Source organism: Artemia franciscana, chromosome 4 (assembly GCF_032884065.1).
Source record: "Artemia franciscana chromosome 4, ASM3288406v1, whole genome shotgun sequence".
Taxonomy (NCBI): domain Eukaryota; kingdom Metazoa; phylum Arthropoda; class Branchiopoda; order Anostraca; family Artemiidae; genus Artemia; species Artemia franciscana.
In genome coordinates this window covers 10326749-10353149 of record NC_088866.1, presented here as the reverse complement: position 1 = coordinate 10353149, position 26401 = coordinate 10326749, and the positions used below count along the sequence as shown (strand labels likewise).

Sequence of the window (26401 nt, the reverse complement as noted above, 5' to 3'; positions counted from 1 at the left end):
AAAAAAAAAATAAAATAAAAAAGATAAAAACTAAAAAAAAGTAAAAAGAAAAAACGAAAAAAACTAAAAAAGCTAAAAAAAAAGGTAAAAACCAATAAAAAACTGAAAAGAAAAAAAGGAATAAAACTAAAAAAATTTTAATCTAAAAAACTAAAAAAAACTAAAAAAGGTAAAAACTAAAAGAACTAAAAAGAAAAAAAAAACTAAAAAAAGGAAAAAAACTGAAAAATAAAGGAGAAAAAGAAAACTAAAAAAAATAAATAAAAATAAAAAAACTAAAAAGATAAAAACTTCAAAAAAAACTAAAAAGAAAAAAGAAAAAAACTAAAAAAACCTAAAAAAAGGTCAAAACCAATAAAAAAAACTAAAAGGAAAAAAAGGGAAAAAACTAAAAATTTATTTCATCATATACCAATTCAAAAACGAATGTATACCGGGATGACGACCGGGGCACAGGGAATATAAATGACACAACTACAACGGGGACGCCGGGGGGCACAGGGGGATATAAATGACGACCGGGACACCGGGACACAAGGAATATAAATGACTCCCGGGACACTCAAAGAGAAATCAGAGACTGGGACACCGGGACACAAATGACGACCGGGACACAGGGAATATAAATGACGACCGGGACACAGGGACATAACTACAAAGGGGACGCCGGGGTGCACAGGAGGATATATAAATGACGATGGCGACTCAGGGAATGGTCGATTAGCAATCACCATCAACAAAGCTCAAGGGCAATCATTAGAATCATGAGGTATAGATCTGAATACGGATTGTTTTCCCATTGACCCTTATATGTTGCATGTTCAAGAGTCGGTAAACCTGACAATCTATTTATATGCACAGACAATGGGACAGCAAAGAATGTTGTATATTCGCAAGTTTTACGTAGTTAAAAACATATATATATATATATATATATATATATATATATATATATATATATATATATATATATATATATATATATATATATATATATATATATCTATCTATATTCACAGGTGGGACATAGGGACACAACTACAATGGCGCGTAACTAATATGGCGCGTAACGACTTACGCGCGCGGGGGGGCTTGGGGGGGCGCGAAGCGCCCCCACCAACTAGGTGTTGGGGTGGCGCGAAGCGCCACCCCAACAGCTAGTATATATATATTTTTAACTACGTAAAACTTGCGAATATACAACATTCTTGGCTGTCCCATTGTCTGTGCATATAAATAGATTGTCAGGTTTACCGACTCTTGAAGATGCAACATATAATTGTACATGGGAAAAACAATCTGTATTCAGATCTATACCTCATTATTCTAATGATTGCCCTTGAGCTTTGTTGATGGTGATTGCTAATCGAACATTCCCTGTGTCCCCGTCGTCATTTATATATCCCCCTGTGCCCCCTGGCGTCCCCGTTGTTGTTGTTTCCCTGTGTCCCGGTCGTTATTTGTGTCCCGGTGTCCCAGTCTGTAATTTCTCTTTGAGTGTCGCGGTCGTCATTTATGACGGTCCCGAGACACCTGGACCGCGCCCTGTGTCCCGGTGTCCCGGTTGTCATTTTTATCCCGGTCGTCATTTGTGTTCCGGTGTCCCGGTCTGTAATTTCTCTTTGAGTGTCCTGGTCGTCATTTATATTCCCTGTGTCCCGGTCGTCATTTGTGTCCCGGTGCTTTATTGATGGTGCTTGCTAATCGAAAATTCCTTGTATCCAGGTCGCATTCTCTTTGAATGTCCCGGTCGTCATTTATATTCCCTATGTCTCGGTGTCCCGGTCGTCATTTATGTCCCGACGTCCCGGTCTGTAATTTCGTCAGTCGACAAATATGACGTCAGTCGACACACAAACATGACGTCACTCGACACACAGACAACTTATATATATATATATATATATATATATATATATATATATATATATATATATATATATATATATATATATATATATATATATATATATATATATATATATATATATATATATATATAGATAGATTTCCTTAGGTTTGAATTTGCCACCTTGTGATGTTATTGCCTCTGAAACTATAGTGTTGAACTTTTCAATAATTCCAAATCGATTGGCTTTCTTAGAATTTACCCCCAATCTCGTACTTTGGGGTACTTTGTTTTTTTTGCCACAAAATGGCCGAAAACGTCCATTTACTTTGTAACCTTCTTTTTTCAAATTAAAGAAGGGCTCTAGAACTTCTAGAAGGATTCTAAAAGGATTCTAGGACATTTTTCTGTCGAATAAACAATTTTTGGATATTCTAGGATAATTGAAATGATACAAATCGTCCCTGGGGATAAAACACAAGTTTTCCTATAAACTGATCTTTATCAGTCTACAACAGTTGTTAAGGAACCCTATTAGAGAACCCTAGATACTATAACAACCCCTTTGGAAGAGTTTTGCACTCTTTCCATCTTTGGGCAAATTTTTTCGGGCTTATAATTTCTTGTAGATAGCTATAATTGATTATATAATTAATAGCTATAAATTAATAAATTAAAATTATAAATTTTAAAATTATATAATTATAAAATTATTTTAATTATAAAATTAAAATTAAAAAATTAATATATAATAAATTAAATTAATAGCTATAATTAATATAACATAATTAGTTATAGCCTAATAAATTATACCTATATTAAAACTGCCGTAAAAAGCTGTTAAATATATATATATATATATATATAAATATATATATATATATATATATATATATATATATATATATATATATATATATATATATATATATATATATATATATATATATATATATATATATATATATATATATATATATATATACTAGCTGTTGGGGTGGCGCTTCGCGCCACCCCAACACCTAGTTGGTGGGGGCGCTTCGCGCCCCCCCCCAAGCCCCCCCGCGCGCGTAAGTCGTTACGCGCCATTGTAGTTGTGTCCCTATGTCCCACCTGTGAATATAGATATATATATATATATATATATATATATATATATATATATATATATATATATATATATATATATATATATATATATATATATATATATATATATATATATATATATATATGTTTTTAACTACGTAAAACTTGCGAATATACAACATTCTTTGCTGTCCCATTGTCTGTGCATATAAATAGATTGTCAGGTTTACCGACTCTTGAACATGCAACATATAATGGTCCATGGGAAAACAATCCGTATTCAGATCTATACCTCATGATTCTAATGATTGCCCTTGAGCTTTGTTGATGGTGATTGCTAATCGACCATTCCCTGAGTCGCCATCGTCATTTATATATCCCCCTGTGCACCCCGGCGTCCCCTTTGTAGTTATGTCCCTGTGTCCCGGTCGTCATTTATATTCCCTGTGTCCCGGTCGTCATTTGTGTCCCGGTGTTCCAGTCTGTGATTTCTCGTTGAGTGTCCCGGGCGTCATTTATATTCCTTGTGTCCCGGTGTCCCGGTCGTCATTTATATCCCCCTGTGCCCCCCGGCGTCCCCATTGTAGTTGTGTCCCTGTGTCCCGGTCGTCATTTATATTCCCTGTGTCCCGGTCGTCATTTGTATCCCGGTGTCCCGGTCTGTATATACATTCGTTTTTTAGTTTTGTTTTTCTCCTTTATTTTTTTCCTTTTTTCTTTTTTTTCTTTTTTAGTTTATTTAGATTTTTAGATTTTTTAGTTTTTTTATTAGTTTTTAGTTTTTTTGTAGTTTATACCATTTTTTTAGTTTTTTTTTTTACTTATGTCCTGGTCGTCATTTATACTCCCTGTGTCCCGGTCGTCATTTGTGTCTCGGTGCTTTGTTGATTGCTAATTTATATTATATTTATATTTATATTTTTTATATTTATTAATATTTTTTTAGTTTTCTTTTTCTCTTATTTTTCAGTTTTTTCCTTTTTTTTAGTTTTTTCTTTTTTAGTTTTTAGTTTTTTTTTGTTTTTTACCTTTTTTTAGTTTTTTTAGTTTTTTTAGTTTTTTAGCTTTTTTAGTTTTTTTATTAGTTTTTAGTTTTTTTTTAGTTTTTGCCTTTTTTTAGTTTTTTCAGTTTTTTTTAGTTTTTAGTTTTTTACCTTTTTTTAGTTTTTTTTAGTTTCACATTAGTTTTTTTATTAGTTTTTAGTTTTTTTTTAGTTTTTGCCTTTTTTTAGTTTTTTCAGTTTTTTTTAGTTTTTAGTTTTTTACCTTTTTTTAGTTTTTTTTAGTTTTTTAGCTTTTTTAGTTTTTTTTCTTTTTAGTTTTTTTTGTAGTTTTTACCTTTTTTAGTTTTTTTTCTTCTTTTGTATTAGTGTGAAATAATTCAGACGTCATATGCGGACAAACACGACGTCACTCGACAGACAGACAGATAGACATAACCCACAAACAACTTATTTTTATATATATTTATTCATATTTTTTTAGTTTTCTTTTTCTCTTTTATTTTTCAGTTTTTTCCTTTTTTTTAGTTTTTTTCTTTTTTAGTTTTTAGTTTTTTTTAGTTTTTTACCTTTTTTTAGTTTTTTTTAGTTTTTTTAGTTTTTTAGCTTTTTTAGTTTTTTTATTAGTTTTTATTTTTTTTGTAGTTTTTGCCTTTTTTTATTTTTTTCCGTTTTTTTTTAGTTATTAGATTTTTACCTTTTTTTAGTTTTTTTTAGTTTTTTAGCTTTTTTAGTTTTTTTTTCTTTTTAGTTTTTTTTGTAGTTTTTACCTTTTTTAGTTTTTTTCTTCTTTTGTATTAGTGTGAAATAATTCAGACGTCATATGCGAACAAACATGACGTCACCTGATCCATCCACAGATCCACACACAGACAACTTATTTTTATATATATAGATATATATATATATATATATATATATATATATATATATATATATATATATATATATATATGTATATATATATATATATATATATATATATATATATATATATATATATATATATATATATATATATATATATATATATATATAAATATATATGTAAATTATTATCAAAGCTTCTTATTTTAGAGTTTCGCTTACTATTAGCACGTTTCACTCCTTATTTACAGTTCTTTACCACAACCTGTTTAATTTATGACAATGTTTTGAGGTATGAACTATCCTATAAGCAACTACCCTGGTTATAATAAATCCCCTGGTTTATCAGTTAAGAAGATTAAGTAACCTGATAGCTATAATGAATATGGATTAGACGATTATTTCAGAAGAAATTAAGAATTTTCAGTTTAAGTGTTTTGGCAATTCCAGCAGTTATCTTAACGCAGGAATGAATGTCTTGATGCACAAGTACTTTTAATAGGTAGAAAATATATATAGCCTACCAGTTAGTTGACAAAAAACATGAATTTTGTTGAAAATTTCATGTCGAAAAGGATATTTGGCATTGTTTTCGCTCTCAATTTAGTATTTTCATATTTAATCACTCGAATGTTTTATTGTGCATGTGTTAGTAAAAGGTTGACAGGTAAAATAAACAACGAGCACGCAATTGTATAGTTAAAACCATTCAACAAATTAAGTGTGTTCATAGGCAGTGCAATAGCGCTGCCAAAGTAAAGAACGATGTTGGCACATTATACATTGGTATTTACCAAGTGACATATAGCGATCGCAATTTCAGTCCGTCGGTCAGTCGGTCTGTCTGTCTGTCGGTTCCGGTTTTGCTAGTTCGGGCACTTCTAGATAAGCTAGGACGATGAAAGTAGGTCGTCGTGGCCAAAATAAATTACAAGAAGTCGTATTCCCGATTGGATCATCTGGGGGAGAGTGGAGGGACGGTTAATCCGGAAAAATTAGAAAAAATGAAGTACTTTTAACTTACGAAGAGGTGATCTGATCTTAATGAAGTTTGATATTTAAAAGGATCTCGTGTCTCACAGCTTTTTTTTCAATTCCGACTGGTTCTGTTGATATTGGGGGGAGTTGGAGGGAAAAACCCGAAGTCTTGGAAAACGCTTACAGGGGAGAGATGGGGATGAAACTTAGTGGAAAGAATACGCACAAGTCCTAGATACGTGATTGAAATAATCGGAACAGATCCACTCTCTTTTGGGGAGTTGGGGGGGGGTTAATTCGGTTAATCCGGAGAAATTAGAAAAAATGAGGTATTTTTAACTTACGAACAGGTAATCGGATCTTAATTAAATTTGATATTTAGAAGGATCTCCTGTCTCAAAGCTCTTATTTCAAATTGAGACTGGATCCGGTGACATTGGGGGGAGTTGAAGGGGGAGACTGGAAATCTTGGAAAACGCTTAGAGTGGTCAGACCGGGAGGAAACATGGCGGGAAGATTAAGCACAAGTCCTAGATACATGATTGGCATAACCGGAACGAATCCACTCTCTTTGTGGGATTTGGAGGGGGGTTAATTAGGAAAAACTAGAAAAAAATAGGTATTTCTTACAAACCAACGGGAGATCGGACTTTAATAAAATTTAATATTTAGAAGGACCTCTTGTTTCAGAGCTCTTGTTTTAAATCTGGGACTGGATCCGGGGACGTTGCAGGGGAAACTGGACATCTTGGAAAACGCTTAAAGTGAAGAGATCGGGATGAAACATGGTGGGAAGAATATGTACAAGTCCTAGATACATGGTTGACATAACCGGACCAGATCCGCTCTCTTTGGAGAAGTTTGTGTTTGGGACATAATCCGGTAATACAGAAAAATTAGAAAAAACGAGGTATTTTTAACCTATGAACGGGTTATTGGACCTCAATGAAATTTAATGTTTAGAAGGAACTCGTGTCTCAGAGCTCTAGTTTTAAATCCCGGTCGGATCCGGTGTTATTGAAGGGAGTTGGAGGGGAAAACCAGAAATCCTTGAAAAAGCTTACAGTGGAGAGATCGGGATGAAATTTGGTGGGAAGAATAAGCACAAGTCCTAGATACGTGACTGACATAACCGGGATCCGCTCTCTTTGGGGGATTTAGGGGGGGGGGTATTTCCAGTGCTTTGGTGAGTTCGGTGCTTTTGAACGTGCTAGCAATATGAAGATTCGTAAGCGTTTCAGGGACCTGCAGAAATTGACTTGATAACAGTTGTTTCCTCAATCGGACCATCTGGGGTGTGGGGGCTGGAGGGAGGAGGAATCGTGAAAATTGAGGTATGTTTATCTTACGGACGGGTAATTGAATCTTAATGAAACTTGATACATAGAAAGAGCTCATGTCTCAAATGTTCTATTTTCATTTTTATGGGATCCGAGACAAAAGGGATGGAGGGAGAAACGGAAATTTGGAAATCGGAAATCTTGGAAAACGCTTAGAGTTGAGAGACCGGGATGGAACGTGATGGGAAGAATAAACACAAGTTCTAGATATTTCATTGACATAGCCGGACCGGATCTGCTCTCTTTGGGGGAATTGGGGGATTTTCTAGTGCTTTGGCGAGTTGAGAATAAGCACAAGTTATAGATACGCGGTTGACATAAGCGGACCGAATCCGATATCTTTGGAGGAGTTTGAGAGATTTCTAGTGCTTTGGTGAGTTCAATGCTTCTTTACATGCTTGAACGATGAAATCGATAACTTTAGTAAAGAGTCTAATTTTAGGTTTCGACCTTGTCATAAGTGCCATAGGAGCTCTTGGCTCATGTTTTTTTTTAGACCATGGCACTTCATATAGAAAGTATTGTCGCAAAAACTTCGAAAAGGGCTCATTCCATTGGAAACTGGAAGGGCTAGTACCCTTTATAATAGTCGAAAGTGATTAAAGGGTAACTAACCCCCTTCCCCCGTCCATTATTTTCCCAAACACATCCAATCAAAGTTTTGAAATAGCCATTTTATTCAAGGTATTTGAAAGTTCCGGAAATTATGTCTTTGAGGATAGCACCCCCCCCCCATAGCCATCAGGGTAAGGGTTGTGGAGGATCTTAATTTATGTCTTATAGGATTTCAACCCCCTACCCTCCCAAAGCCCTCAGGGCAAGGGTTCTAAGTTACGGCCTGGGGGCATTTAAGGTTGCTATAGAAAGTGTTGTCGCAAAAACTTCAAAAAGAGCTCATCCGATTGGAAATTGAGAAGACTAGTGCCCTTTTAAGCAGTCGAAAGTAATCAGAAGGCCCGCCCCCACATTTTCTTCAATGTTGTTGAATGGTATGGAAATTATGTCTTTGAAGATGAGAACCTCCACAGCCCTCAGGGCAAGACTTGTAAGGTATGTCATTGGGGCATATAAGGTTCTTATAGAAAATTTGGTCATATAAACTTCGGAGGGTACTCACTGGAATAGTAACCAGAAAATATAGTGTCTTTTTTAAGAGTCAAAGAGATCGGAGGGCGGCTACCTCTCCCCCCACAAGCGTTGTCTTTTCCCAAAATGCATGTAATAGAAATTTTAAGATAGTCAATTTATTCAAAATAGTCCAAATATCATATAACAAGTTTTCTTGTCTAAATATCAAGTTTTCTGAGGTTAAAAAAAACATAGTCTGGAGGCAGGGTTGCAAGTATTGCCCCGAGGCATTTAAGGTTTTAAGGAAGGATGGTTTCAGAAATTTTAGAAGTGGCTCATTTGGCTGAGAACTGGAAGTTCTAGTTCCCTTTTAACAGTCAAAAGTGATGGAGGGCAGCACGCCCCTCCCCTCTGACTCCCCCTCTTTTCACCAAATAAATTTGATTGAAATTGCGAAATAGTGGTTTTGCTCAAATAGTCCAAAGAACATATAACAATGCCTCTAGGGTTGACGCAAACCTCAGTGCCCTGGAGATAGGGTTGTAAGTCATGCCCTGGTGGCATATAAGGCTCTTAGGAAATAGTCAGCCGTGCAAACTTCAGATGGGACTCATTTGATTTGAAATTGAAAGTTATAGTGTCCATTCTAAGAGTCAAAAGTACTTACTTGTACTTGTGGCGGGAACCAAACGTTATCACCTTACCCGGTATCAAGGATCTTCGAGACCTGTTTGAACCAAGTAGTGGGGTCTTCTGCAAACTGTTTTCCAAATGGGAGATGTCTGTGACCGAAAATTTTGAACCCCTCCAATAGGTTAAAGGTCTGATTGAACGAAGTTCGACCAGCTCTTCCGCTGTCTTCCCTTGCATCTCTTCTATGTGCAATTTGGCTAAACTAGAAGGATTCGGCTAGGCATGTGCTCTGTTGGCATCCGTAAGACATGGCCCAACAATTTTAGTCAACGCTCCTTGATCGTGATGGCAATGCATCTCTTGATACCCCAGAATCGTCGTATATTCACGTTTCAGATGCAATCATTCAGATCTAACTTGAGGATGTTACGTAGACAGGTATGCTCAAAAACCTTCAATGCATTTTCATATAGTCACTTCACTGACCAAGTTTCTTATCAATCGAAAAGGATTGTCCGAGTCAAAGCCAGGTAGACTCGAACGTTATTTCTTGCACTAATTTCACGCTGGTTCCACAACGGTTTTCTTGTGGAAGAATAGACCATCTGTACTTTCTGCAATCGCTGTTAAATATCTGCGTCAGAAGATCCATCAGTACATAGCTGGGAGCCAAGGTATGTGAAGCTGTCAACCTGACCCAAATGTACTTGGTTTACAGTTAACGAAATAGGATCAGCATGATTTATTGTTTTAAATTTTGTCTTCCCTCTACTGACTTTCACGCCAATGTGATCTGCCCAAGTAACTACCTCATCGAGCATAGCTTGAACTTTCTCATGGTCCGAGAGGACTCCAACATCATCAGTGAATTCAAGGTCTCCAAGTCAAAAGTTCAAACCAATCTGAAAGCTTGGGTGAGAAAATATTGTATTTTCAAGCACCCGATCAGTAGTTAAACAGAGTCGGAGACAGGACACAGCCTTGTTTTACTCCAAACTCATCTAGAAACTCTTCAGTCTCTTCTCTGTAAACTCGTACTTGGCTCACAGAACCCTTGCAGTGTGATTTAAGAACCCTTCACAGAACCCTGCAGTGTGAATGAATTAAAGGCGGAAACAAAATCTAGAAATATCACAATCAGGGACAAACTATACCTTTTAAACTACTGGATAATGAGGCGGAGTGCCTTGTAAAACCAGAGAGCAGAAAAAAAAAGAAATATACTATGTTAATGCTTATCTATAACTTCTCCAAAAGCTTTAAAAATGGCAAACTTTTTTAGAAGTTGAGGATTCTAGAAGAAGAAAAAGAGAAAAAAAGTAATCTGCAAAAATAAGACTTATAAGCTCCAAAAAAAAAACCTTGCAATCTATCAGGGTAATAAAGTACTACAAAGAGATTAGCAGCAATCAATTAGATATTGATACCGTTAATTCCAAATAAATTTGGGCTCAGGGTAAAAATTTCCAATTGGGACTATGGGCATTTTAGTTTAATTTGAGGGAGAATACATCAAAGATTATTCATTGACACACACACCCCCCCCCGCCCCAAAAAAGCTAAGCTTCTCAACCCCAACAACGGCTAACAATGATTTTTTAAAACTTTCTAGTATGAATAAAAATGAAGATTTTTGACGGTGGACCTTTTTATTTACTGTATTCCCCACTTCGGTCTAGCCCACCTTGTCCCACTAGCCCATCGTTTCTTTTTTCTCCCAGTTGTTTCTCTATTTTCAGCTACAGCAGTCAGAGCCAGTCGCCCCCCCCCCCCAAACTATTGAAATAGTCCTAGGAGCTTGAAATTTGCCTCTTTTGCAAATGCTAATACTTCCGAAGGGTCACATACTATTTTTATCCCTTTAATAGCAGTACAACTATAACGGTTCAACTTGCTACTTCAGACAGTTCAGCCGTCTGAAGTATAATGTATTTTATACTATTATACTTCAATAAAGTAAAAGGCATTTAATGAATAAAATCCTATGCATTTAATGAATAAAGTACTATGCATTTAATGAATGAAGTACTATGTATTTAATGAATAAAGTACTACTAAAATTTATACAGAAAGAAGGCTCCTTTTTAAGGTTGGCAATTGAAATTAGAATCGAGGAATTGTCCATACCTGGATTCAAACACAAAACCCTTTGTGTATTATGTTGCAGCTTCAAATCCCGACTTTTATTTTTATTGATCGCAAGTAAATTATATTAACTGCCGTCACTCTATTAGCGATTAAATATGATTTATTTCAATTTTAGGACCCTCGGGAATCTTTGATACTCAGTTTACGCCGTGCACTGACTGCACTTCAGATTGAAAATGAACATCTTCGAGCCCTAACAAATGTCAAGAAGTCAAAAGAATTTCCAAATTTTCCAGAAATGGTTCAACCTGTTGATGGTAATAAAAAATTTTTAATTTTTCTCAAAAAAATTGAAATGTGTTTTTTCGATTAGTGTTTTTTAAGACCGAAGGAATGAAAGATGAAAATAATACTTTCCCATCGTATTGAAGGGTATTTTGGGTTGCCAACTCCTATTGTGTAGTATTTTACTTTTGTATTCTTTTGAATGAGCAACCAGTCTGAAAGTTCGATAAACAAAGTTGCTCCAGTCATAGTGAAGTTTACTGATAAAAAAATGGCTCGGAAAGTCTGTCGAGCAAAAGCATCATTGGCGGGTAGTCGTATATTTATTGGCGAAGCACTTACAAAAAGGAAACTTGATTTACTGAATGCGGCTAAACAGAAATACGGAAATAAAAATGCGTGGTCTGATCGCGCCCAGATTCTTGCACAATCATCCGGTCAAAACCATGTCAAGAAAAGTCGATTCTTATCTGACTCTGTTTAATAAATATTTGTTATGTTAGTTCGATTGTTTTGTTTTTTTCCTTATTTATTCATGTGTTCTCTTTTTTCACTTACTTGTTTACTCTTTTATTATTCTTTTGTATTGTGATTTGTTTATTGCTTTATTTATATTATTATTTCCTTTCTAACATTTAGATATCCAAGCGTTATAGTATTTCTTTCTCCTATTATTACAAGATTGATGTTTGAAATGTGATGAGTGAGCAGAGTTTTAAAAGATCGAAAATGGCGCAGCATAAAAGTGAGCCATTTGATACTGATGAACTTTTACTCTGTGATATAACGTCAGAAAGATTCAGAAATTAGGTTTAAACCAGCGGAGCCAAGTAGATACATTGAGAGTTTAGGAGCCGCTACTTCAAATGATGATTTTTTTTTGTGCAGCTAGAATTGTCACGTTACATCTTCGTATCATAGTTGAGTTTCTTATTTCTCAAAAAAGAATTCAGTTATTAGGCCTATGTGAAACGTTTTTTGGTAAGGATATCTCGATCTCGTCTTACAATCTTCCCGGTTATCATCTTGAATCAGGAAGTTGGTCAGTATTGGATAGAGGAGGTCTAGCTTTTTTAGTTGGAGAATCACCTAAGTATAAAATTTGCGATGATAAAAAAATTGGATTGAAGGTAAGTTTCAAGGTTTATCGTTAGAAATGGGTATTATTGGTAGAAAATTATATTAATTCTGATTTATAAACCTCCAAGTGTATTTATTGAAGATTTTAGCATGGTTTTACATCTTTAATGGGTATAGTGAGTAGTTCAAGGTTTGAATATGTTTGTATAGGAGATTTTAATCATGATTTTAAAAATTTGATTAGTTTTTTTATATTTTTTAAATCTTATACTGTCTGTATCCTGCAGCGGCTATTCCAAAAAGACTTACTAAGCACAGCGCACCACTTATTGATAATGTATTCGTCACTGGGGAAAGAATAAGAACAACACATGCGGATGTAATACTAACCCATGTATCACATCACCTCCCAATATTAGCATGTTTGAAAGTGACTACTTGACAGAGATTTAAAGGTTAGCAAATGAGCTTTAGAGAGCTGAAAGCAAATAATTTGAAAAAAGTTTGCTGAGGAAATGAAAGTTATATCATGGGAAACTTTATTTGAGGAAAAAGACCCATCTAAGGCTTTCGAAAAATTTTTCGTCACTTTGAACCAAATTTATGGCAGGACATGCCCTGTGAAAACTGTGAAACTGAAAAACAATTCTCTTGAGAAACGATGGGTTGATGAGGAGCTTTTATATATGATACAACATAGAAATTATCTGTTTAAGCATTATTCAGGTCAGCCGAATGATAATCTTGCTCAGTTTATAGAATATAGACATAAAACAAACTCTTTAAGCAGGAGAAAAATGAAAAATTATTATGCAACTTATTTTGAAGAAAATAAAAATGATCCGAAGAAGACGTGGAAAGCTATAAATGAAGTCATAAAAGAAACGAAGATAAAACAAATTATAGCTATTCAAACGAATGATGGGATTGTTAATAACCCAGCGCAGGAATAGATGGACTAAATCTACGGGCTTTGAAATCCATACCCACAGTAGTGCCCATATTAGTCTATCTGATAAATCTATCTTTGAAAGTAGAACAATTTCCAGATCCATTGAAGTTGGCAAAAGTTGTCCCATTCCCAATGGGAGGAACTCTTACTGACATCTCAAACTGGAGACCCATATCGATTTTGCCACTTTTGTCAAAATTTATGAAAAATCAATGCATAAAAGACTTAATGAGTATTTAGTGAAACGTGGATTTTATCAGAGACGCATTTTGGTTTCAGGACAGCTCATTCAACTGTGCATGCCTAAGAGGAACTGATGTATACTGTTAACAGTGAACTAGATAAAAGGAATTTTTGTATGTTGATTTTTATGAATATTAAAAAAGCTTTTGATACAGTAGATTTTAGCATTTTATTGAAAAGATTACGTTGTCTATGAATAAAGGATAATTGTTTTAATTTGTTTGAATATTATTTGAATGGAAGGTTTTTAAGAGTAACATTAGATTGTTTGCATCTAAATGTTATCCAGTTAAATGTGGAGTTCCACAGGACTCAGTCTTATGTCCGCTATTATACCTTATATATTGTGATAGTATATGATTTTACACACCACGAGACAAAATCACTTCATTTGCAGATGATATTGCACTTACAGTTACAGGAAAGACTCTCAATGAACTTACTGATAATGCTAATGAAGTATTAAAAGGACTGCATATATTCGTCCCTCCAAGTCGGCTTGCAATTAATACAACCAAAAAAAAAATTATGGCATTCACTAGAATAGGAACAGCGCCTACCATGTCTCTAGAAGCTATAATATATAAGGGAACTACTCTAGTGGAAGTTCAAGAAACTCGATATCAGGGATTTATAGTAGACTATAAACTTAGCTGGAAAAAACATTGTGATGTGATTTCATGTAAAGTGTCTAGAAGTGCTGGGATGCTGCGTAAACTTAAGTATTTTTTCCACCTAAAATACTGCTTTCATTTTACCATTCATTAGTATCGTTTTATTTTAATTATGGATGTATTATACAGGCGAGTGATTTTTACACAAATTATAAGAGAGTACAGGTACAGCAAAATAAAGCTTTTCGAATTATTGGAAATTATGACTGAGGTACTGATAGCACGTTAAGTATATTTTAAAACTTGAATTTGTTAAATATAGGTCAAATTAGAGATACGCTGATAGACATTTTTTTTTCAGTGCTTGAATAATTTAGGACCTGAAGTTTTTAGATGTTGTTGTAAACATAATTCATTTTACCATCAGTATTTTACCTGACATGGAAATGATCTGATTAGCAAAGTGAGAAATGTAACGCGATTGGGACTTGTGACAAGACACATAGGCTCGACAATTTGGAACTCATTTTCAGAGTATATATGGGAGTCTGAGAGTCTCCCACAGCATAATAAACCAATTCTTTTGATAAATCTATGGTATTAAAATTCCGTTTTTTAGAGTTTTGGTTACTATTGAGCCGTGTCAATCCTTACTTACAGTTCATTTCCGCGAACTGTTTGATATCCAAAATCCCAAACATAATCAGCAAACTACAGCAAAATCCCAAACACAATCAAAAACATTTTTTCCCCAGTGTTGCCAGATCGGTCGGAGAGGATTATGCTTCCTTGAGCCCAAAATTATGCTTTTTTGGACCGATTTAAGCTACGCTTCTATATTTTCCCAGGTTTCATGAAAAAGTATAATCTGAAAATAATAGCCTAATAATTTATTTTTAACCCGCTAAGGGAACAAAAGCGGGGTATAAACAAAGGAGGCAAAGAAAAGGGTAAAATAGCTTAGAAAATAAGTAAAAAGGTTTTTTTATGTCCAGGAGAAGGATCTTGGCTCACAATTTGGGTCACATTTTCTTTCTTTTTTTGCAAGTCGTCTTTATTCTCGAAGCGGGTGGTAGCATTTGAAAAACATAATGTCTTACATCATCATCAAAATTTTACTTCAGATACATTAAAAAAAGAAGGAATAAATACGGGTCATATCCAATGATCTTCTTCATCTTAGGGGGTGGGGTGGCTACGTAGAGGTCTCGGAATTGTGGAGCTTGATCTGATTGTCAGTAGGGACATATTTGTAGCAAACTGTATCTTTTGTTCCTAGTCGCGATTTTGTGACCAGCACGGCTTCAATAATTTCTTTCTTCAACCTATTCTACTTTTTTGCAGGCAATGATGCAGGGTCACTGTGTTGAACTGACACGGAATGTCACAATATCCTCACAGAAGTAACTCTGAGCCTATCTCTGGCCTGGAGAAAAAATAAATAAGAATAAAATCTGAACAGAATTCCCTGAGAGAGGTATCCTCATGGGAGGCAATGTAGATCTCACCACAGGTTCGTTTCAAGAGACTATGTTCAGCTCATGAAAAGGTTTCCAATTTTATCTTTATTATCTCCTGTGATGTTGATGTTGTGCTGGGGCTCCACCTTTACCTCACCGAAATAATGGTCAGCAGCAGGCTGACCATAAACTCCGAGGACAAATTGCAGAATTTCAGATAGCCATTCACTCAGAGTAACACAAGTTTGAAGAACTTGCTGACAGCCATCTAGAGATTGCCAAAACAGAGATGTTTCCCTAGTGGCACTGGGGATCCTTTAAACTAGCCTTTGTCTTTGGGGAAAGACTTGCAATTCTTGAAGTGCCTACCAAAAACTAGAATCCCTACCTGTAACTAGCCACCGGTGATAGATTTTGGTAAATTAGAAAACAATATCTGATCAGCATAAGCTTTTCACAAAATCTTTTGGAGTTTCGGCGATATTTTGGTGTCTAGCTGGTGTGTAGTAGCTATCAACCAGTTCTTGAACCATGAACCATTGCCTATGGTTGAAAGGGCTAGGCCTAATTGCACAGCAAAATTCTCTCACCGTTCACCACCAACAACAGCAACATGAAACCCCTCTAAATCTCAAAATTTCATCAAACAATAATTTTCACCAATCCAATCCAACCAATCACCACATTTCTTTAAATTCAAATATCTTGCGTGCGTGACCACAGGATCAAAAACAAACAATACCAAATGGTTCGTATTTTGTCGCTGTGCCGAAAATTTTGCTTTAGTTTGGTCGAAAAATTCGATAAACCATCTTTGGTGACATTGGTGTTCATTTTATTGATGTGACCTTATGAATTGCTATATATATATATATATATATATATATATATATATATATATATATATATATATATATATATACATATATATGTTTTTTACTACGTAAAACTTGCGAATATACAACATTCTTCGCTGTCCCTTTGTCTGTGCATATAAATAGATTGTCAGGTTTACCGACTCTTGAACGACCAACATATAATTGTCCTTTGGAAAAACAATCCGTATTCAGATCTATACCTCATTATTCTATTGATTGCCCTTGACCTTTGTTGATGGTGATTGCTAATCGAACATTCCCTGTGTCACCGTCGTCATCTATATATCCTCCTGTGCCCCCGACGTCCCCGTTGTAGTTGTGTCCCTGTGTCCCGGTCGTCATTTATATTCCCTGTGTCCCGGTCATCATTTATGTCCCGGTGTCCCAGTCTGTAATTTCTCTTTGAGTGTCCCGGTCGACATTTATATTCCCTGTGTCCCGGTATCTCGGTCGTCATTTGTGTCCCAGTGTCCCGGTCTGTAATTTCTCTTTTGAGTGTCCCGCTCGTCATTTATATTCCCTGTGCCCCGGTCGTCATTTGTGTCCCTGTGTCCCAGTCTGCAGTGTCATCTTATAATGACGTCATACACAAAGTCTTATATACTTATAATGACGTCATTTGCAAACCCACAAACAAACATACATGCATATATACAACTTATTTATATATATATTTAGATATAGTTTCTTTTTTAGTTTTTCTTTTTTTTAGTTTTGCAGCTTTTTTAGTTTTTTTTAGCTTTTTTTCTTTTTAGTTTTTTAACTTCTTTATTTTTTCCTTTTTTAAATTTTTTTTTTCTTTTTAGGTTTTTTCTTTTTTTAGCTTTTTTCGCGCCATAATAGTTACGCGCCATTGTAGTTGTGTCCCTGTGTCCCACCTGTGAATATAGATATATATATATATATATATATATATATATATATATATATATATATATATATATATATATATATATATATATGTTTTTAACTACTTAAAACTTGCGAATATACAACATTCTTCGCTGTCCCATTGTCTGTGCATATAAATAGATTGTCAGGTTTACCGACTCTTGAACATGCAACATATAATTGTCCATGGGAAAAACAACCCGTATTCAGATCTATACCTTATTATTCTAATGATTGCCCTTGATTTTTGTTGATGGTGATTGCTAATCGAACATTCCCTCTGTCCGGGTCGTCATTTATATATCCCCCCTGTGCTCCCCTGCGTCCCCTTTGTAGTTGTGTCCCTGTGTCCCGGTCGTTATTTGTGTCCCGGTGTCCCAGTCTGTAATTTCTCTTTGAGTGTCCCGGTCGTCATTTATATTCCCTGTGTTCCGGTGGCCCGGTGGTCATTTGTGTCCCGGTCTATAATTTCGTCAGTCAACAAACATGACGTCAGTCGACAAACAACTTCATGACGGAATAATGCTCAATCCTTATAATGACGTCAGTCGACAAACATGACGTCAGTCGACACACAAATATGACGTTAATCAACGCTCAGAATTGGTCTGATTCAACCGAAGGAAGTAAAAATAAATCTGGCTTTAATGTTTTGGGACACCCATTTATTCTTCTTCTTTGTGACAAAAAAACATAGCTTTTTTATTATTGATCTTGACAGGCACTTATATCATGACTTTAGAAAACAAACAATTAACAAGGTTGAACATGTAAAGATTCTAACTTGTTTTATACACAACTTGGTGTATAACACCAACTCGTAATTAATACCCATCAAAATTTAGAAAAACGCCTACAATAGCATAAAGGTGACATAACCAGGGCTTTAAATTCAAGTAGTGTTCATAATTCTTTTGATTCTGCTCTTAGCAGCCATATTTCTTAGAATCTCGGGCATGAAATGCTTTTTGAAAACACTTCCCTCATTAGCAATAATTTGGGAATAAAACAAGTTGTACGTGAAGTACTTGAGATTAAACTTAAGCTAAATAATTATATTTAGTTAAGTATCGATTTAGAGGAGTATTGAACCAATTCTTTGTATACACATTCAATTAAAATGACTTAGTAAATTATGTTAAAAAGCTAATATCCAATACTGATTACCCTGTTCCGAAATGAACCTTTTAGATTTGGTGCTAAGAAAAGATGCTAAGTTTTCTTAAGTTTGGTGCTAAGTTCTTAATTTGTACCTAAATGAATTGTATCGTTTCGTATGGTTTTATCTTCAATCATGGGTGAATTTCGTTGAAGTAATGATTATGGGACAGTTATAATTTTTCAATTTTAGTTTAAAGATCCCCTTTTGTTGTCAACTCTTTTTTATACGCAGTTTGCTGATGATGGCCCTTGGCAATAGACCTGATATATACTTACGGTTTAAACAATTTTCATTATGCTAGTTAAATTCTAAGTTGATTTATTTGTTGTCGCTTTTATGATGGAAAGGCAGCATGCTTTTCGTCGCTTATTACATACATCAGAGAAAATTGGGGCTGGATCACCGTCGGTACACTGTTCCTCTAAAGACATTTCAATACCAAATGCTAATGCTTAATAATAAATATTATAAAATGTAGAATTGTGTTCACGCAAAGCTGCAGGTTGAATCAATTTTAGACCTATCAAAAAATTTTCGAAATAATTCCGAATTTACTGTTAACAAAAACTGTGAAAGGCAGAAAAGTGGTCAAACAGGAGACCAATATGTTTCATTAACAATACTTTAACTGTTCTTGCTCTTTTCTAGTTACGGATTTAAGATTAAGGTAAGACTAGAGGTAAAACATAATGTAAGACTAAAGTCTGTTCTATGGTATCTTAGTCGAGCCTCGTTTAATTTCCTTTTGAGGTAACAATTTGCTCATTTTTGGTGCATAAAAATAATTAGGGAATATGTGTGGCATACATGGCCGTATCCAGGGGGAGTCAAGGGTTCGAATTCCCCCCCCCCCAAAAAAAAAACTTTTGGCTTGTAAAAACGTAACAAAAATGCATATTTTCACAATTTTCAATGCGCTTTTTACAATTTTTTAATTTTAATTTTTCACTTTCTTTCATCCTTAATTTTTACTCTTCTTGCCCTTTTCTAGTTACGCATTTTTGTCTCATTATTTTGTACAATCAGTATTATCGTTTTTTTTTATTTAAGGAACTGTCGATCGAACTGCCATGAAATATTTTCTAGGTGAAACCGATAAAACATTTGTTCATCGCCTGCTACAGGAAAATATTGCACTTCGAGATGAAAACGCGGAATTATATGCAATCAGGGATTCACTTATGAGGGACCAAGAAGAAGCTAGTAGGCAAAACGAAAGGCTTAAGAAGATGGTAGATTTCAGCAAAATAAATCAGTAAGTCCAATTAGTAATTTATGATTGCAACCATGTTTGTCTCCAATACTTCAAATTGGCAGTAAAGACTAATTGGCAGTAAAGACAAATTGGCAGTAATTATTCAACATGCAACCAAACTGCGTGCAACCCTCTTTTAATCACACACGGTTTGTTATCTTTTAGGTGTTTGAATTAAAATGGATTAGGTATGGGCATCAAGTCATGGCTAATTGTAGAAAGAAAGCCAAGACAGATACGCCAATTGAGTGAGAAGAAAAACCTTGCATTAATTCCGCCTTTATTAGGATAGTATAAAAAGGAGTTTAGTTCATTTTTTAATAGATATGTTTAATTCATTATCGTGGAGATTTGTATATGTCTCTCCCTGTGTGCGCTTCGCGCACACAGGGAGATTTATTTTTCAAAACGTGGTTGAGGTCACACAATCTTCTTTTAATGTTTTCATCGCATGACGTATATAGTGCTTTTTGAAACAGATAAGTAGGATAGAGGAAATTCTTTCTGTGCATAGTATGTTTGAAATTTATTTAAATAACAGAAGCACTGATTAATAGTGGCTTCAGAAAGTACGAATAAATCCCCATTGAGCAATCCAGAAAGCTGGCAAACCAGAACAGCATAATGCGTAGGGCGTAAAGTTTAAAATACAGGAAGTGTGTTCTAATTTCAAAAATGCTAGATGAAAAGACATAAAGTACGAAAAATCCCCATTAAGCTTTCTAGTGGGAGCTAAGGAAATAATGAATGTACATTTGACGGAGAAGACAGGACAAGTAAATCTTGATCCGTATAACCTGATGCTATATATTCGTACTTCACCTATAAATCGAAAATTACAAACTACTACTACTACTAATAACTGACTGCAGCACCAAGCCTCCTGAGGCCAACACTGCTACGCATGCTCCTTCTCCAGCCTAGTCTATCCAAGTCTTCCCTCATTACATCATCCTAGGAAGTTCCCATTTCCTTTAAATCTTTATTTATGACATCCTCCCACCCCAGACGAGGACTACCTGCTTTCCACTTAGCCTCAGTTGGTTGGCCAAAAAGGACAATCTTCGGCAATCTGTCATCCTTCATCCGCAAAACGTGGCCTAGCCATCTAAATTACAAAAGCCATCTAAAATTACAAAACTGAAAAAAAATAACAAAATTAATAAAAAATAATAAACGTTCATCCTAAACTTTAAAAACTTCCAAGGTGGGGACGGTTCAACCTACTCTTGAATGGATTAGGGTTACCTACCAGATTTTTACCTCCGGGAGAAAATATTACACCTGTCGTCCCTTTAAATCCTAGTATACATATCTAGACAGCATGATCATCTCATCTCTGAACCATTAGACAAGGCCGAGCCGCGATGCAGTTCCTTCGGAGAACATTTGAACCAAGATAAAAATAAGCGACATTAGATTTTTTCATGGATGACACGCATGTGGCATCGGTATTTACAGCCTGGAAAACAGGAAAAGAAAATGAACGAATCGAACGTCTAGGGAGTAAGGAAGAATGCAGTACGTTTTAGATATAAAAAAAGAAATAGGAAAATACAAAGAATGAATTTATAAGGAGAATCAAGTTAAAAATAACTTTTATTGGAACAATGCCATAACGGTTCCATTTTCTTATCAATTTTTTCTCAAAGGGAAATCATGTGGTCGGTACGAATGCAGACTCGCAGCTAAATTAAATGCTGAAAAAAGGAGATAATGAAATATTCAAACCACCAAAATTCAGATAATTACTTGCCGTTTTTTTTCCTTAGTTGTAATTTCTGTTGGTCTCAAGATTCTTAAATTCCACTTCGAAATTTTCACCTGTGCGAAGAAAATATCGAATAAAATGTTCAAGGAAGAAGTCCTCAGAGCCAACTTCCTTGTTCAGGTCTTTGCACTCAAGCCAATTTCGATGGATATAAAATCACATGGTATCTAGATAATCAGGAACAGTAGGGGTTCAAACACTGAACCTTGTGGAACCCAGCAACGGAAACTATAACTTCTTGAAATCCAATAATCAATATTCACTTACAGTGTTTTTCCACTAAAGGTGAGACTCAAACTGATTCAAAAATACATCCTGAGCCCTTAAACAAAGTAGCCTACTCAATAAAATATTAGAAACAGCAGTATCAAAAGCCTCATTAAAATCTATGGAAATTGAAAGCTCTTACTCACCCTGTTCAACCACAGAGTTGACAAAATCTGTAAGATGTTGGACTGTGTGCATTGTGGAATAGATTTTTAGTGAATTAAAACTATGTTTGCGCAAAAAACCGTAAAGGCTTAGGTAATTATACAATTTTCTGATAGGGTGACAAATAATATGAAATATGAAAAGCAGATGGCATAAGGCTGAGAACATTCGTTACCAACCACACTAAACAAAGGCTAATATTTGTTGTAGAAATTGTTAGTCATTTCATTGGATACATGCTTTTACTTGTATTTTCTCTTTGTTTTGGACGCAGCAATGATGCTGGAGAAGTATTAGAGGAAATTAACGCTCAAAACCCTCTTCGAACAAGCTTTACATTGTCTAAGGCAAATTACAAGAAGCAGACAAGCTGATTTTTGCTAATTTTCATCTTTATAATGTATATAGATTGTTCTCTGAATTAATTTTTCTTTGAAAAAGCTTTAAATATTAAATTACAAATATATTTGTGAGTTGTCTTACATTAGATTTGATCATACACGGACAGGCCTGGATTTAGCAATAGGTCCACTAGGCCTGGGTGTAAGGGCATACAATGCCAGGGGCCCAATAAATTATCACTAAACTATTTCTTTTCTTAGCAAAATTAGAATCATTTGATTAATCGTCAAAGTGCCAGGTGCACTCCGCCGCCACTCAAGTCCACACCTCAGATATTACGAAGTATGTAAGTGAGCTATTGAGTTTTTATCTCGACGATCATGAGCCTATGATTGCAGATGAATGCTTACATTTGAAACCTTTTGGTACAAAATTTACCAATAAAAAAAATATTGACTCTAACTGATGTTAGCAATGTTTTGCATCATTTTGATGCTGTCGACATCTGTTCTAATATTAACATTGCCTTAAGAACGGTTCTACGCAGGAGAAATATGCCTCTCCGAGTTACGTTTTGTTAAAAACTACTTAAGATCTTTTATTAGCCACCACGGATTGGCACTATTATCTCTGCTCACTATTGAGGGAAGGCTGATTCAAGAGACGCAGTATGACGATATCCTTGACACCTTCGCGCGAAAAAAAGCAAGGAGGAAGGTTTTGTCAATTGGTTTTGTAGATAAATACTCCTACTTACAAAATAATATATAATGTGTACATGTATTTATATGGTATTATCTACCAATGGATTAAACTTATTTCTAATACCTTGATGGTTTATTTAATTTACTAATACCCCCAACGTTCAAACGTTCAATGAAATATACTTAAGTATGATAAAATATAAAACTTTAGAAAAAAATTTGGCTGCATATTTGCAAATTAGGGGGGGCTGGGGTAAAGTAGAGTGGGTCTGCATGCTTAATGTGTCGGGCACAATTATTCTACGTATTATGAATTGAGAATTGTTTTCCAACTACACACTCTCCAAATACTTTACAACTACCTCCCCACCAAAGGTGCAAATATATAGACCAAATTATATATTTCCCATCTATTATGTCACTTCTCTTTGTCTTGCCTCACGCTAAGCTAAAAGAAACTAATAAGAAAATGGTTCTAGAATGCGTCAATGGATGAATGAATTGAGTCGTCGGGGCTACATCATACAAGTACCATCTATGTTTCAAACTATTATCAATGTTATTTTGCGATAAAATAGAAATTGTCATCTTAAAGATCATTTTCTTAAGGATAATTCACCCTCCTCCCTCTTATGCTGTGAATAAGGAGCAGTAAGAACGCTAGGGCCTAGAAGCGTTAAATCTTTAAATCCAGCCCTGTACACGGAAAAGATGTCGTCTATAAGGGTTTGAAGAAAGGAAAGTTGGTCAGAAGAGCTTTAGAAAGGAGAAGAAAGCCATAGAGAGAAAGAACGAGAGAAAGTGGAACAAGAAAAGCTAATGAGTGTGTAAATATTTTTCAATTGTTATTGATGTTCTACTAGTTGCTTTTATTTGTTTTTAATATGTCCATTAAAGAAAGGAAAAAATTTGGACGCAGCTGTAAATACGTTGGGGTGTATAGTCAAGTATCCAAGATACGGTGACAGTAATTTTAACATCAAAATCTACAGCCTCTAAATATTTCTATGGGATAGAGAAAGATATACGATTAACTTTCTTTTTTATAAAATTATGTCCAAATAGAATCTTTGTCACACTTTTTAATTAAATCAGAAAACTTTACTAATATATTTGGTTCTGATCATTGGACCGTTCCACCTATAACTACTTGGAACATGTTTTGTGTACGGTACCCATAATTAAAATAAGAAAGTCGTTTTATTTTGCATTGACACACTAAGATGCCCAATTTGTTAAGTATTGTGTGTTCAAGTATTTTAATATTGGACATTTTGCTACATAGTAAAGAGTCTAAAGTAATTCTTAGTATGATTTAACAAAGTTGAATCTCAGAAATATAGAAAATGTGTCATATGAACCTTTAGTAATTATTGTAGTGATTATGTTTCCATTCAATGACTGTCCTAACCATCTTTTGACCCCTCCTTTTATCAGAATTTTTAGAACAAGCAGCAGTAGCGTCTTGGTGCTACTTGGAAGCACCTACTTTGGAAGCTTGTGCTTCCAAAATTGATTCCAAAGCTTTTTTCCTTACAAGGGAATAAAACCTGTCAATTTAATTGATAGAAGCTTCTAAATCCTAATATGGTATTGATATTTTGGAAGCTTATGCTTCCAAAATTGCTTCCAAAGTTTTTTTTTCTGACCAGGAAGAAAAACTTCCAATATAATTGATTATCGATATATATAAAAATAAGTTTTCTGTGTGTGTGTGGGTTTGTCTGTCGGGTGACGTCATGTTTGTGTGTCGACTGACGTCATGTTTTCAACTGACGAAATTACAGACCGGGACATCGGGACACAAATGACGACGGGGACACCGGCACATAGGGAATATAAATGACGACACTCAAAGAGAAAGCGACCGGGACAAAAGGAATGTTCGATTAGCAATCACCATCAACAAAGCACCGGGACACAAATGACGACCGGGACACAGGGAGTATAAATGACGACCAGGACATAAGTAAAAAAAAAAACTAAAAAAACTAAAAAAAGGTAAAAACTACAAAAAAACTAAAAAGAAAAGAAAAACTAAAAACTAATAAAAAAACTAAAAAAGCTAAAAAACTAAAAAAACTAAAAAAGAAAAAAAGAAAAAAGGAAAAAAATGAAAAATAAAGGAGAAAAACAAAACTAAAAAAACGAATGTATATACAGACCGGGACACCGGGATACAAATGACGACCGGGACACAGGGAATATAAATGACGACCGGGACACAGGGACACAACTACAACGGGGACGCCGGGGGGCACAGGGGGATATAAATGACGACCGGGACACCGGGACACAAGGAATATAAATGACGCCCGGGACACTCAAAGAGAAATCACAGACTGGGACACCGGGACACAAATGACGACCGGGACACAGGGAATATAAATGATGACCGGGACACAGGGACACAGCTACAAAGGGGACGCCGGGGGGCACAGGGGGATATATAAATGACGATGGCGACACAGGGAATGGTCGATTAGCAATCACCATCAACAAAGCTCAAGGGTAATCATTAGAATCATGAGGTATAGATCTGAATACGGATTGTTTTCCCATGGACCATTATATGTTGCATGTTCAAGAGTCGGTAAACCTGACAATCTATTTATATGCACAGACAATGGGACAGCAAAGAATGTTGTATATTCGCAAGTTTTACGTAGTTAAAAACATATATATATATATATCTATCTATATTCACAGGTGGGACATAGGGACACAACTACAATGGCGCGTAACTAATATGGCGCGTAACGACTTACGCGCGCGGGGGGCTTGGGGGGGGGGCGAAGCGCCCCCACCAACTAGGTGTTGGGTTGGCGCGACGCGCCACCCCAACAGCTAGTATATATATAAAAATAAGTTGTCTGTGTGTGTGTGTGTGTGTCGAGCGACGTCATGTTTGTGTGTCGACAGACGTCATTATATGACGTCTGAATTATTTCATCATATACCAATTCAAAAACGAATTTATTCAAGCCGAAGTAGCTGAGTTGGTAAAGCGTTATGTTCCAGGTTCCAGGTCCGAGAGGTTCCAGGTTCAAACCTTGGCTTTAGCATTAATACAAAAGAAGAAAAAAAACTAAAAAAGGTAAAAACTACAAAAAAACTAAAAAGAAAATACTAAAAAAACTAAAAAAGCTAAAAAACTAAAAAAATAAAAAAGGTAAAAAACTAAAAACTAAAAAAGAAAAAACCAAAAAAAGGGTAAAAACTACAAAAAAAAACTAAAAAGAAAAAAACTAAAAACTAATAAAAAAACTAAAAACTGAAAAAGAAAAAAAAAATAAAAAAAGGAAAAAAACTGAAAAATAAAGGAGAAAAAGAAAACTATTAACCGGGACACAGGGAATATAAATGACGACCAGGACACTCAAAGAGAAATTACAGACTGGGACACTGGGACACAAATA

General features: G+C 35.1%; 1 protein-coding gene across 1 annotated transcript in view; it reads left to right on the top strand.

Moving 5' to 3' along the window:
- LOC136025975 (kinesin-like protein KIF12) overlaps positions 1-24771 on the top strand; it is a 114410-nt gene extending 89639 nt beyond the window's left edge. Inside the window, exons 10-12 of the mRNA XM_065702100.1 lie at positions 11089-11230; positions 19529-19733; positions 23462-24771. Coding sequence (XP_065558172.1) covers positions 11089-11230; positions 19529-19733; positions 23462-23555 — 441 coding nt within the window. The 3' untranslated portion in view covers positions 23556-24771. The remainder of the gene's footprint in view (positions 1-11088; positions 11231-19528; positions 19734-23461) is intronic.
- Positions 24772-26401: the final 1630 nt, after the last annotated feature.